The 15,084-nt window shown below is 43.8% G+C and overlaps 1 protein-coding gene across 4 annotated transcripts in view; it reads left to right on the top strand.

Moving 5' to 3' along the window:
- TTC7B (tetratricopeptide repeat domain 7B) overlaps nucleotides 1–14,495 on the top strand; it is a 61,614-nt gene extending 47,119 nt beyond the window's left edge. For all 4 annotated transcript variants that reach the window (XM_072428282.1, XM_072428280.1, XM_072428279.1 and 1 more), the window contains 3 exons: nucleotides 2,958–3,098; nucleotides 9,688–9,890; nucleotides 12,563–14,495. In XM_072428282.1, coding sequence (XP_072284383.1) covers nucleotides 2,958–3,098; nucleotides 9,688–9,890; nucleotides 12,563–12,784 — 566 coding nt within the window. In that variant the 3' untranslated portion in view covers nucleotides 12,785–14,495. The remainder of the gene's footprint in view (nucleotides 1–2,957; nucleotides 3,099–9,687; nucleotides 9,891–12,562) is intronic.
- The last annotated feature ends 589 nt before the right edge of the window (nucleotides 14,496–15,084 follow it).

The following is a 15,084-nucleotide window of genomic DNA, read 5'->3' as shown; positions in this document are numbered from 1 at the left end:
GGTGACAGTTGCAGGGATTTTTTTTCCTCACTTTTTAGAGATTTTCTCTCATTTCCTGTTTTGTTTCTAAAACAGAAAGTGAAAAGAGGAGGTTGGTATGGTTTTGGAAGAATGTAAAGTTTCAGAAGTGTGTGCGGTTTTATTTTGAACCATAATTCCGCTGTATTTGTGAAGGGCCCCTGATATCTGTGCAGTCAGCAGCGTACACAGCGGGCAGGCTCACACCACACAATTTTGCACACATGGGGGCTCATGTATCCGCCCGCTGCCTAATTGTCAGCTTTCTTCAGATTTGAAAGGAATCCTTGTCCTAAATCCATGGCGAATAGCATTTAGCTCCCAAAAGCGCTGCATGTAGCAGTGACTGTGCCCATGTGACCAGCTGCGTGTGACGTGCATGGGGCGGTCTGGTGTGTTTTTGCTTGCAGACCCCGGCATGTGTTTGCTGCTTCTCTCTCTGCCGTGTGTCTCTCTTGCCATGAGTACAATGTTATGTGATTGTGTGATAAATCCGATCAGATTTACTGCTGTGACCTCTGTGTCAATATAGGCAGCCGCCAGTGCTTGACTTGCTCCTGAACCCTGTGGCACCTCGCAGGTTTATTTTGGCATCAGCTAGAGCGCCTCTGGGTGTCTGATTTTGTAATGCAGGATGCCAATGACTGTCCATGGTGGGATAAAGGAAAAGAAAGGGAAAAAAAAAAGAAATGAGCAAATGTCCTATAGAGCCCCCAATCTTTTGCGGACCTTGGCTGCAACTACAAATCTCAGCATGCTTTGGTGTCCTCATACTTTTGCATGACCTTCCAACAAGCAGGGGATTTGTAAAAACTGATTTACTTGTAGCTCTGGCTGCGTTGAACTACAAGTCCCTGCATCTCCTCCAGCAGAATAAAAGGGCCTGGCTACAGGATTCTGTAATACATTGGGTGGGTGGTGAGCGCTCTCTGCTGGCGGGGTGCTTGTCTACATTCTGCACTGAGTCTGTTAAGCATTTTTCTAGTTTTTATTATTTGGCCTTTTAGAGAGATAGTTGTTTGCTGTTCCTTTAATTGCTGCATTTTCTTTCCGGATGTAATTACTGTTCTGGATGAGTGGAAAGATTACTGGAAATCCCCCGATTACTGTCTGTGCCCGGATCATGTGATCGCAATGTGCTGCCCGGGTTCTCATAGCTGCTTCATAATGACGGCTCTGCGATTTGACCCCAAGACGGTTCCTCTGCAAGTAAATTACCTAACCCGGCCGCTTTCACCAGAACTCCATTCCATATAGGAAGCTGGGGGGTAAACTTCCCTCCATTTCCATAATCGAGAAGTTTTCTCTTCCATTGTGGACAATTGTCACCAAGAACAGCGGTCCCCATTGGAACTTTATTATTTTGTGTTTTTGTATCACTTCCTGTCAAGAAAATTGAGCAAGGACACACAAAAATTATAACACTAATCCAAAACTAAAATCCTACAGACCAGAAGAGTTTTTGTTCACCAACATTAATTAGTCTGCAGCCAAGTCTTGCTGGGACATGTAGTTCCTTATCGTCCAGTTTTCTGCGCCCAGGATTGAGTCTGATTTAATTAGAAGGCCGCTTCTAAAGATTTTCTCATTTGCTCTTTACCGAGCGCTCGTTATTCATCTTCCCACGGATGACATTTACCTGAAAACAGCCCCATTCATCACACTGAGCCGAATCTGTGGCAGTTTAGACTCCGGACGCAAAGCAAGAGGTTCTGTCCATGCCACCCTCACCGCCCTCTAATGCGATCTCTACAAAAGTCACTGACGGTAATGATGGCAGTGTGTGATTGGTGCTTCCGGGGGATATGAAAGGGTCAGTTTACCTGAGATAGAGAACCAATGATAAGACTGATTTTGGCAACCATCGGCCTTAAGCATTTCCGATGGGGGCTGCTAATACAACATGGGAGCTCCTTGGCATTGTTTGGTGCAATGTGGAAAATCCACCGCCGTTCCGTGGATTACAGGGCCACGCTGCACCAAATCCACCACCGAGGTTATTTTAAGTCAGGAGGGTGCGATGTCCTCTCTAGTCATGCCCAGGTCAATGCATTTGATAATTTCATTAAAGCCATCAATATTACAATAAAAAGAACCTCAGTTTGTCAGGTAAGAAAATCATGAGTGACGCGTTTTGGAGATTTCTCTTATTTTCAGCGCTCCTCCCCTGCCAGACTGCACATTAATCGCGGTGTATGGTAGCATGATTGATTCATTCTCAATGAACATTTGGCTTTTATAATAAACAAACAGATCGATTTGATTGTGAAGACGATTCGTGCACAGCAGACGTTAGAGTTTCATCGTTATAGCGGGTCCTGCAGGCTGATCTCTGAATGGATGAAATCAGAAATTTACATTTGTTGGTAGCAGAGTCAGCGATTGGATTTCAGTCCAGTTTTTCATCAGTTACCCCACCCCAAGTTATACAATACTTTCCTTTCCTTATTTCAGTAAACATCCGGGGCAGACCCACACCTGCCCCATATCAGAAACGAATCCCCACTTATATCTATGGGTTAGCTATGCTCTGCTTGTTGGCTGGAAGCCCCTCCTAGCCAGGAAGGACTGAGCACAATGATGGTGACAACCTAAAGGATTCATCTTTATAATTTAGAAACTTTGTTCAGGAACAAAATAAATCTGCAATGGATAGGAGACAAATACGTGGGAGGCTGACCTTGGAAGGACAATGCTCTGCAAGGTTTGTATTTGGCCAGGTAATATCACAGCTCTAACATCACCAGGCTTCCACTGGCACATTTGAGGGCCCCGTGCCCGACTGCTGTGTTCTATGTCCAGTCATGCCTTGATCCGGCTACTGCACGTGTTGTGTTTGTCACACAGGAAAAATTGCATCTAACCAGACACAGGCTGGTAGCACTGATTCTGGTTGATTTTTGCCATTGCCACTTCTCATATTATTGTCTCCTTTCCAGGTTCTGTGCATGCAACATCTATCGCAGCATCGAGGGTGGAACAGGCGCTGTCCGAAATGGCCTCTTCTCTGCAAAGCAGCGCTCCAAAGCAAGGTCCCCTCCATCCCTGGATGACTCTGGCACAAATCTGGCTTCATGCAGGTAAGTGGGCCTGGGGCATTATGTATACACTTATAATCAGTATATGACTTTAGACATTGGTCCGAACTAACTTTTGGTTCCTGATCATGTGATCACAAATATTTTATTTACAAAGCTACTATATTTTTGTCTTTGCTTGAACATGGGCATGGTATTCATAAAGTCAGCAAACTAAATAAAAGTCAAAATGATATATGCAGGCAAATTGATCCTATAGGTATTGTCACATGAACCAATGTGTACTGACTGATAAATTTGGTCTAGAAGTCTGGGCTTCTGGTCACAAAAGGGTTGAAGACAACTATCCCTTCCCAGCATCCCGCAGCGCCGGTTGTCTTATGGGTGCCCCCAAGTTCAGGAGTTCCTAAATGAATAGCGATCTCATGTCATTCAGTGGCTGTGATGACATCACATCACGGGTTGTCCCCAGCGGGAAGCTGGATCCCTTTTGCCGTGTTCGGCTTTTTCTCCTCCAGTTTCCATAGATAGGATATCGCCATACGGCTTTATCTGACCCTGTTCCAGTGACACAGACCTGTTCGGAAACAATGAGAGGAGAAGGGCCGGGGGAGCTGAAATTTCACCCTGCAAGTCTTTAGCGCACAGCGACCTTCCGACCTGCCTTCCTCCTGATTGAGTGATGGAATTACACCGCTGCCAGTCTCGGGGAAGGCTCACACAAATCATAAGAAATCATTATCACAGCGCACAATCCATAAAGTCAGGACTTCCGGTTAAATATCTCCGTGTTAGTATATGTCATATGTTTACATATCCTGGCTAAGATCAGATGCAGCAAATCTCCTTCATTAGCCAGAAAAGCCTCCATATTCTTACCTATACTAGTCGTTCCCCTGTCCATTTAGGGTGCCAATCACCTCTTCTTTAGATCAGGATATTCCTGAAGTATGAGAAAACTCCTTCCTCTTCAGTAATATTTTTATTATAATCCAATAGGCTGAATATTGTCTGCCAACTCAATAGAAGTTGGCAAGTTCACACAAATCCCAAAATTCCAGCTTTGCGGCTGTATATTCATATTTATGCTTTTCTCTTGCAATCTTTTGGGCAGAGTGATCTGTTCTTTTATGACACCCTTATGTGTACAGAATAAAATAAGAAACGACCGGAGATGGTCCCGCAGAATGCAGCCCCATTGCAATCCTAAGCTGACCAGAGAATGCACAGAATAATGTAAGAGACTTAATTGATATAACCTTCAATGTTTCACTTCGGTGGTTGGGGGGGGCTATAGTAAGATAGATTAGGTCTGTCCTGAATTTTAGGCGGGGTGTCCAGAGCTGGCGGGACCTGTTGACGTGTGGCACATCCCTTGAAGGGCAGCTAAAAATTGCTTTGAAGTGGGTGGTTAATTTCTGCTTGTTACTCACTTGTGATTACAGCTTTCATGTTGGCACTTTCCACAGTCAAAACCGCAAGCTATTCATAGCACCTCCAATATAGCAGCTCTGCCGCTACCAGCGCAGCATGTAACCCCTTCATGGAAAATATAGGTACAGACTGGGAGGTGGGAGCAAATTACATATTCATCATTGTCTATGGGACCCCAACCAAATATTGGTGACCCCAATAAGAAAAGGAATTTGGTCTGTTTTGAGCTGCTGGGCATTCGTCAGTCTTTGATCAGACTTCTTTCCAGGACCAGGGAAAGTTTTTATCCTGCTGCCACTTTCCCTAAAAGTTGGTCCCTGGGTTATGCAGAGAAACTGGCAGCCAACAGGAATTCATGGAGAGCATACAAAGTGCAGCAACTGATACCTCTGTTCTGGGCTGAATGAAGAGCAGGTATCCTTGACCAACATTTGCTTCCTTAGCCCAATCTAGGAGAAGTGCAGGTAGCAGGGTCTGAATTCCTTAATTCTTGGTAGGACATGTACACAGGCTACACAGGAGAGAAAATAGGTCTTAATGTGTCATTCTTGAAAACATTCACAATAATTCTTATTTTTATGTATACATCTACGTAGGTTTTGTAAATGCAGCTAAAGTACCTGATCTCTCTTGATCGCATTCTGTAACCTTTGCAAACTGGCTCTGCCACAGCAAACATGCTAAAAGTCAGTGCACATACAGGAAAGGGAGCAGAAATACGTCCTCATCAGTGCGTGGCTTCTCCTTTAGCGTCTTTTCAGCAGGTGGTCAGTGCCCTCGACCCAACTTTGCTGCAGCGGCTGACATTGAGCCTCGGGTTTGCTGCCTGTTGGGGTGCCCAGACCACAAGTATAACTGCACAGAAACACAAATCCTTTCAAGTATAAATGTCCATAAATCTGTATAACATTTTTTTTTCAATTTATTTGATGGGAGATATGTTCTCAAAAGTGTGGAAAGAAGGCGGTAGAGAAGGAAGCTCCGTTTGGTAGGACAGGTTCTCTTTCCCACCATTTCTGTAGACGGCACTGTAGGCACAGGATGATAACTGGTGAAGTGTCAGCAACACAATGACATTCATCAGTTGTATTCACTATGACCATGTAATGATTGTTCTAATAAATACATACCTAGAAGAAATGCAGAATCACACTGAAGCCAATTCCACAATGAAGCTGTCAGTCGTTTTCCTGCAGGTTTTAGGTGTACAGACACCCTGATTGCAGGCGGTGTAGAAAACAAGTTACGATCTGTCACTCTGTGAACAGATCTTCTTACTTCCTACTTACCAGGACTTAACCAAAATCTATTATTCATGTAACCCCAGGGCTCGATAACATCACCAGATAACCGCCAGCTGCGGAGTGATCTCAGAATGCTGGCAGTCATGTTTCCGGAGATCCACCAAATCATTTAATAGACGGTTCTCTGATCTGCGTCATGTGACTGTCAGATTGGCGAATGTTATTTGTCACTGCATATGTGCAACATTATACACGACAGGTGAAAGGGAATTACCTGTAATAAACTTGTAGGGGAGGTAGATAGGAGTTATAATTATCATATTTTAGAACAAATGTCCAGATTGATTTTTGGCTAATGAAACACAGTTTAATGGCTGACTATCCCTATCATGTCAGCCATGTGCAGGGACCGGATGTTTAACATTACTCTCAGATGGGTCTAGTTGGAGGGTTTCAGAGGTGTAATTGGGGTCCTAGGCCCATAGAATGGTACCAGCCTCAGACACCTTGCTGCTATATTGGTGAGCTGCTGGTACATAATGGAAGGGGACCATAGAAAATATTTGTAAATAGCCTCACATTCTCCATAGAGCAATGAAATCACACCCAATGTGACTAATAGGTGAGTAATGTAGGTTGTTCATTGACCTCCCCAATACAAGCGTAACAATAAAATATATAAAGGGCCAATTACCCCAGATACGTAAACAGAGAAAATTTTTTATTTGTAAATGATGCTCATATTGCTAAAATGATTTCTATTACAATGCATGTCTTCGCTCCACCAATGACCTACTAATGGCTTCCTCACTCATAACCTCATCACACGCACGGCTCTGAGACTTTCCTAGAGCTGCCCTGACTCTCTGGAATGGTCTTCCTCGTCCTATTGTGCTTGCTTCTATTTTCTACTCCTTTAAAAGAGCCCTCAAAACCCAACGCATCAACCTCACCTACCCGTCTTCTTCCGTCTCCTAAACCCTCACTACTCACCCATCATTCTATATCTCCCCTCCTATTGCCCACCTCCTAGATTGCAAGCTCTTCAGGGCAAGGTCCTTTCCTCCTCCTGTGTCTCAGTCTATACATGTCTGCCATTTGCATCCCCTAGTTAATGTACAGCGCTGTGTAGAATGTTGGTGCTATATAAATCCTATTTATTATTATTAAAAAAATTTTAAGCCAAAAACATTACTATTTCACTTTCGAGTAGGCAATACATCTATCCGTCCCCCCCAGTGATCACATGACCAGGAACCACTGTGATTGGTTGTTGATATTGGTAGATGACCCTTACTTAGTAAAGATCGTTTAACCTTAAAGACAAAATGTTCTATAGGAGAGCTCCTGATATCACTGACCTCTGTTGCTGCACATGTACCGATCTATGTGACACTTTCTGCTGTGCGGCTTTTGTTCCGTGTTGAGGTAAAGGAGGCGTCACAGTGTCAGTTGGCGATATTTCTCATTAGGTTCAGCAGTCGGGGTGTCTGATCTCTTCCTCCTGCACGCAAGATCAGATCTGCTCCATTGTGATCCTAAATCTAACAATCTGTCACTGAGCTGTGTCGGAGATATCGATGTGTTTTTGTCATACAATATGGTGCTGATGTTCTTCGTTTTCCTGCTCCTGGTTGTTGTGGGGTCTGGGAAGTCCTTGTGTGCAGCCATACAACTTATTAGAATCGGCTTTATAATATTCAGCAGCGATGAATAAGATGGTGGCACAAAAAAACTACTTATTATTATTATTAATAATAATAAACGTATGAAAACAATAGACATAAGGTGTTTTAGATGCGGCCAAAATAAGGGTTTTATATTGAAAATACATTGTGTCCCCCTAATACCCCTGAGGAAGCCTAAAAGGCGAAACGCGTCAGGATTAGAGATCTTCCTTATGGTTAATGTAACAATCATTCCAGATCACATTAGGAGTTTTGTCTAGTTGGACCGGTTATCCTGTTCAGAATACATATATGTGAAGTAATAATATTCCTTTTTTGCTTTGCTGTAAACTGTATTTATTTGTGTTTTATATAAATATTATGCTTTACAAATATCACAGTGTTACTCTGTGGAATCATTTATAAAAGATTTACTTTTGCCACATCTAAAACCCCTTTCTATTCTCTTCATACATTTGTCTCTTACTAAGGGGTGGCCAGTGGGGAATACCATATCCAACCCTTCCTTATACTACTATAATAATAATAATAATAATAATAATTTGCATGTAAAGCCTTCAGTCCCTAAACAAGGGATTTGTCTGCAGAGGAATATTATTCCTGATCTGATATTTAAACAAATACAAATGTCAGCCATTGTATCATCGTGATATATGAACACAGGGTGGGTCAGGCGATGTTTTCCTTGGCGCAGATTATATTTCTATTCCAGCCGTGCAGGTTGGATGGTGAACGTTATGCACTGTGTGATTTGTATCTTGCTGCCCATCCCTCCGGTCATTGTGATGTACGGGTGGCGGCGGTAGTTGTTACACGCTCCTTAGTATGCAGGAGGTGGGGTTGCAGAGAAGGGTTAAACAAGGACAGCATTGTGTGACATCACAGGGCCCGAGCCTCTTCTCATCGTGTGCTGCAGCGGGCACAGCAATCGTCTCTCTCCTTATATAGACACGGTGCCAGCCGGTGCACACTGCATGCCATTGTCTGCCCAATTTGTGCGCAGGGTACCTGATACATGGCAGAGCCCATCCTCATCTGTGTGGATGATAAACAGACCTGGCAACAGCCCTGCCCCAAATTTCATTCATTGAGATCAGAATGGGATCAAACACTCGGAGCTGCCATCCCTCCAGCCATTGCAAACTGCATTCTCCTCACATCCCCTACTCATGTCAGTATCTCACCGTCCCATTGATCCATCCCTCTCTACTCCTCATGCATTTCTTCTATCCTTTCCTCTCTATGGTATCATTACCGATCATCCCTCTCCTCCTCCTGGTTACAATATTCTTTCCCCGACACTCTCTCCCTCTTCTTTCTTCTTCTCTCCAGTTTCCATCTCTCATCCTTCCTCATCACATTCCCATCTCCCTCTCATTTTCCTCCCCACTCTCCTGTTTCTGTCTCTTTCCCCTTCTCTTTCCTTGTTTTATTACTCTCACACCCTGTGTTGGTTATAAATAATCTGTAATACTATAGTACTGTCAGGGTAAAATACAATACAAGATGTTTCCTGTAGTACAGAAGGAGATCTATCGGACTTATTATACAAATCAATCTCTGAACTGAAAATACAGTAAAGTGTCACTTCTCTGGCACTTCCTGAACCTTCTTGGGTTGGGTTTTAGCACAATTTTTTAAATGAATTGCGGTGATTTAGGTGTCTATCTGTATTATCTGCAGGAATTGGAAAGATCTTTCCCGCTTTCAGTATAAACATTTGCAGATTTCTTTTGTTGAAGTTCCTGTAATCCCGGCTCCGTGCATCGCTGATAATTGTCATTTTCTTTGAATAAAAAAAAAGTTTCACCCATTACTCCATCATGGTGCAGCTGATCCTTTTCCTGATTACATGAATTTCAATAGCTGCCAGCATTTCTCAGGTTTCCCGATGGTGACCACATTGCATGATACCTGGGTAATGGTCACTTGTAGTCTTTATTGGAAGCCATTGTGACGTGGTGACAACGCAGGAGAATATTCAGATTCTGTTCCTAGATTTCCTTATGTAAAGTTAAACCAAACTTTTGCCATGTTTAGTATTTTTCCTGGTCCCTGATTTGACTGGTGGTGATGATTTGTACATTCCCAGGGGGTATTGGGACACTTGGTGGGGCAATCAATTGGCCGCATGTACTTGTCAGGTCAGGTACCCCTGTACCAGGCAGACCATCCTGTCCATGCATCTCTCCAGCTCAGATAAACCCTGCAGTCCTGACCCAATATTTCATTGTAACCCATTATTCTCTCTGTGTCCCTTTACAGCCGAGGTATACATTGGTATAGGAAAACCGTCCGAAGCCACCGCCTGTATCCAGGAAGCCGCTAACCTGTTCCCGATGTCTCACAACGTGCTGTATATGAGAGGACAAGTGTCTGAGCTGCGGGGTAACATAGATGACGCCAAGAGATGGTATGAAGAGGCCCTGTCTATCAGTCCCACCCATGTGAAGAGCATGCAGAGACTGGTGAGTGTGCAGAGCTTTCTCTTGTCACATGCTGCAGATAATCAGACTCTGGATAATTGAGGAGATATTTCCTGCTGATGTCTGGTTGTCCTATGACATTATCAGGAACTTTCTCTTTAAACACGTCAACATAACGGTGCTAGTTCATTCTACAAATCACTACTAGCAATTATTATTAAACAGGATTTATATAGCGCCAACATATTACGTATCGCTGTATATTAAATAGGGATAGCAAATGACAGATTAATACAGACGCTGACACAGGAGGAGGCGAGGACCCTGCCCCGAAGAGCTTACGATTTAGCAATGTTCAGTGACAATCATCGTCCGTCAGTGCAGAGATTTCCCTTAGGCTATGGTGGAAGTGTCACCATTATTCATTATTATCATTCACCTGCCTGGGTCTCCCCTGGGGGGACTAATCTGTTTTATTGGTGTCCAGCTTTACAACCAGGACAGATGTCCATTGCAAAGCATCCAGGGCTCGTTTAATGGTGGCTCTGATTTCTGCTCATCATTACTGATACCGGCAGAGTCTGAATTCTCTGTAAAATCTTTTAGATCTTCAGCGGGGTGTGCAGGTAAATGAGGCAGACAGAGGCCTCCTCATCCTCCAAATAAAGCCCCCCCCCCCCTTGCCATTGTTAGATTTTGGCTCCATTGTGAAGCCCCAGCACAGACGGCGATGAGGGCCGGGTATATGGAGCGCACTAAAAAGCTTTAGACAAAGGCTCATCGCTCCAGGCTACATTACTCCATCTCCAGCTACTGACCTAAAATCTAACTGCACGGGGAGATTCTGTCTTTACCATTGTCCTGGGGAGGAGGGGGAATCTACACCTTATCATCAATATGGAACAGCAGAGGCAGTCAGCATAGAGGTGGCCTTAAAGGGCCAAATAGCAAAAAAAAAAAAAAAAAAAGTAGTTTTCTAAGAGGATTGTATGGTTGTTCCTCACATGTCTGCCTGGTGTAAACCCAAGAATAGGAATGTAATATTGCAGCCAAATGCAAAGCCCTGTATAAGTTCTACATGGACCGGGGCATTGGGGGCTCTGGGCAAGTAAGCACAGGACCAATAATAAATATATCGGCCCAAAACTATTATACATGTGGTGGCTGCATCTTTTTTTTTCCAAATCCCCCTTCCAGATAGGGAGACAACACTCATTTCCTGCACCGTATGGGGAAGCAGCGTTGTCACCCCAAAACCATAACATAGGGGAGGTTCTGTAGTCCTTGGGGTTAACTAAAAACAATGATAAGAAAGCAGCACAGAATTAAGATTAAAAAGTATTTCTAGAACAAAAACCTTTCATTATTCTTTAAAACAAACCAAAAGAGAGCGCAAAGGAAAAGTAAATTGTTGGGGTTTAATTATTTGTATCATGAAAAGCTAAGGCGATGGGCAGCAATTTTAGGAAATAAAGATTAAAGAATCTCAATTGTTATAGGCGAGGGGGTTAGGACTGCTTGGGAGATTCACCCTCTACATTCATCCTAAAAGTGAGGGGAAACCGGGCAGGAGATACCAATAGGCGACAATTGTCCTGGTGACACCCCCAATGGGGTTTATCTAAATCTGTGACTGCAGAATCCATACATCGCCGTCCGTCCTGTCCTCCTCCAATTTATATCACTTTACCCATTCAGGGTGATTTCATGCACCGGGGGTGAGACATCGATGGGGAGCAAACTGGCCACCGCTGTGCTTGTAAATAGATTATTTCTGAAGAATGAGCTCAATAAGTATTTCAGCAAAGTGTCTGTGGATGATCCCTTTCATCTTATTATAGGCATCAGTTCTAATATTCTGTGATGTCTTGGGATATTGCAGACACTGTCCCTGGGGCCCGGGGGATACTGACACTCCTCTGTTGGGTCCTCCAACCATCATCTTCTGTCATATTAGGATAATGATGGATCTGTTTGGATTGGCTGGGTTATTGGATTCCACAATTGCTGCTTTGCCCTTAATCACTGAAGATTTTTATTATCTATTTGAAATTCATTTTCAGTATGGCTTGGGTTGTTATTGCACTTTAGTTGTATTAAACACATTTCTTTCCTATGAATTTATCATCGCAATAGAAAATTTTGTTTTACATTGACCTTCCCTAAAACATTCTGTGAAATGAACAAAACTAAAATAAACAAAGTGCAATATGATGCACTGGTGACGCCATTGGCTCGCACATCTGCTCACTGGTGACATCATTGGCGCACGGCATTGCTCCCTGGTGACGCCATTGATATTCTGTACAGAGCACTGTTGATGTAATTGAGTTGACAGTTCAGGAAGGGTAATTTTTCTCCTCAATAGTGAGACATTTTTATGATTCCTCCCTGCCTAGATATGGGTGCTGCAGGCTCCTGATGGTGTCACGGGTTCCTCCATACCTGCACTTACAGATACACGGTGATTACATGATTGCAATGTGCTCTGGTGCCAGTTTATGGAGCATTCTGTAGCAGGACCGGGTGTATTGAAAAACCCCAAACCCAACAATATCCTACATAGCACAAGCAGCAGTTTAAAGGCACAAAGAACGGCAATCATATATCACCAGTTGAAGCAGAAATTGTTAACATAACACAATCGTATGTTGTGCACCTCCATGCACTTCCCATGTCCCCCCAATAACCTGTGTGTATTTCCCCCTTTACAGAGTCTCATCCTCCACCATCTGGGTCGCTTCAGCCTGGCAGAGAAAATCCTGCGAGATGCCGTCCAGGTGAACTCCACGGCCCATGAAGTGTGGAACAGCCTGGGTGAGGTTCTCCAGGCTCAGGGGAACGATGACTCCGCAACCGAATGCTTCCTGACCGCCCTGGAACTGGAAGCCAGCAGCCCGATCGTCCCCTTCACCATAATCCCCCGCGTTCTGTGAGCAGAGATCGGACGTCGTGCAATGCAACACCACCAATCAAACCTCATCCTTCTGGTCGCATTTCACCAATCGCAGGCGGCCAGGGGAGGCGGCATTTTTTTTTCTTTCATTTTTCTGTCTGAAGCAGGTGGGAGAAGGCCAGTTCAATGTCTGACCATACACAGACCAATAGCTGCCGGAATTAGGTTGGCATGGAGGGTAAGAGCAAGGCTCAGCTAAGCATTGTATGAGTCCATGTGGTCATTTCACAAAAACCATTAATGCCTGATAAAAGAATCTGAAATATGGCTTCCCCGGCCCTCCATCAGAGGTGTATTGTACTGTAAATCTTTCGGTTAACTGGCCTTCTTGGGTTATGGGTTACTGGGATGCCAAATTTCACTTTCCCTGGTTGTAACCAACCGATTGGCACATTACTTGCCCATGCATCGGGTCCACTCCTATTGTTCCCTATGGGACCTGGACCCAAAAGTGGACCCCTGGCATGCACAAAAATAAATCTCTTACCCTCTCATCTTCTGAGTAACTGGCGGGATGGCATCATCCTTCTGGGTAGATTCCTGTGCAGAGCCAGGCATGCAATATCTTGCAAGAAGACACCGCAGTCCATTGCATTACTACCTGCACTCTGCATGGCATAGGAATCCTACTGGAAGGATGGTGACATGAATCTAGAACGGGGGCTAATGGAAGGAGAACTTTTTAGTTGCATTTTTCACCGACTTAAGAAATGCTATGGGGAGGCCAGGGGATCCAATTTAAATCTTCTCTGTAGTGATTATTATATTTAATAACGTCTCCCCAAATCCTTCCGCTATTGGTGACCTGGAAATAATTCCATTGCAATGATACTTAAAGAGAAACTCCAGCCGAACTGATTCTTTTTAGTCCTACGTGTCATGGAGGGAGGATTAGAACTGCTGTCGGGGTTTTATAGGGCCATAAAGGAATTCTTTGGTTCCTGTTCATCCATCAAATTGTCAGAAAGTGGGAATGAAATCTTCCAATTGGGGTTAGATGGCAAAAAACAGGAGAAGTTTGAGCCTTACCAATGTACATCCATATTATAGATTGAAGCCCTTTGGTACCCTGGCAGTGCCAAGTTTTTGTGCCCACTGTGCAGGGTGCATAGCCAGAACCTCTCAAAATAGAGGGGCATTTAAACTGTGCAGGCTAGAAGCCAATTTCTGCACCCCCACTTCCTGATTGGTTTGCCACCCCTAAATTGTATCTTCCACAAAACACACAAATTACATCATCTTCAGTTTTATAGCCCCCAAAATATTTATTTCCCTTCAACATACTTGCAGAAATTGCTTCCAGCCTGCGCAGGGTTTATAATTGTCCATTACTATAAAACCAAAAGAAGCCCCCGAAGACTCTTCACCTCCACACAACACGCCACCTCATCGCGGCACAGCACCCCCTACAGACGGTGCATTACACCTGGCCTTGTCCTCATCTGTATCTCACTCACTGTATACCAGACACAAGTATAGAGAGAGATATATATATATATATATATATTTTGAAACCGAACGCCTGTTACAAGACTACAAGGAAATACTGTTTAATTTAATTTTTTATGTGAATTCAGAGATTATTTATCAAAAAACAGTATGTAAAGACAGATGTGACATTCAGACATTCCTCATGTGGTACATGAATATGTGAACTTTACATATGTCAATAAAGTGATTTTTAAAAGAGATCTGGTGAGCGGGTAGATTTATTGCAATCGCCATAGACAATGAGAACAGATCACAGGCAATCCCAGAGGTGCAATAACGGACAGGATTGGGTTGTTTTTGCCAAATCGCCAAGTTTCTCCAATCTCTATAATCCAGACCAGAAGAGAAATTGGCGTAAATGTGAATTAAATGGAATTTAGTTTTTTCTCTCAAACAAATTGCTTTATTTTTCTTATAACCTAAGATCCTCATGGTGGAGAAGCGGCAGCGCCATGAAGGTATCGGGCTGGGTGGCCGCCCTGCAGTTCTGTATTTACCTCTCAGCACTCTCGTGCCCCCCCCCCCCTGAAGGCTGCAGCCCACGCAGCGACCTACATTTCCTGCACACAGTGTGCGTTTATTAATGAACATACGCTGCGATCTCCCAGGTCTCTGAAATGTGCAGATATTGAGGTCTGGACTGCTGAGGATTCTCTATGGAGAGCAGAAACGCTGACAGATAATAGGACGGAATGAGATGCAAATAACTGGGGCGCGATAAATAGCAAAACCGCAAACCAGCCGCCATCTGAGCAAAAAGCGTCATCGAAGAAATCAAAATCTGATCTC

This window comes from Pyxicephalus adspersus, chromosome 12, assembly GCF_032062135.1.
Source record: "Pyxicephalus adspersus chromosome 12, UCB_Pads_2.0, whole genome shotgun sequence".
Classification (NCBI taxonomy): domain Eukaryota; kingdom Metazoa; phylum Chordata; class Amphibia; order Anura; family Pyxicephalidae; genus Pyxicephalus; species Pyxicephalus adspersus.
The sequence above is the reverse complement of the archived record's forward strand: the minus strand, read 5'-3'. Positions and strand labels throughout refer to the sequence as shown.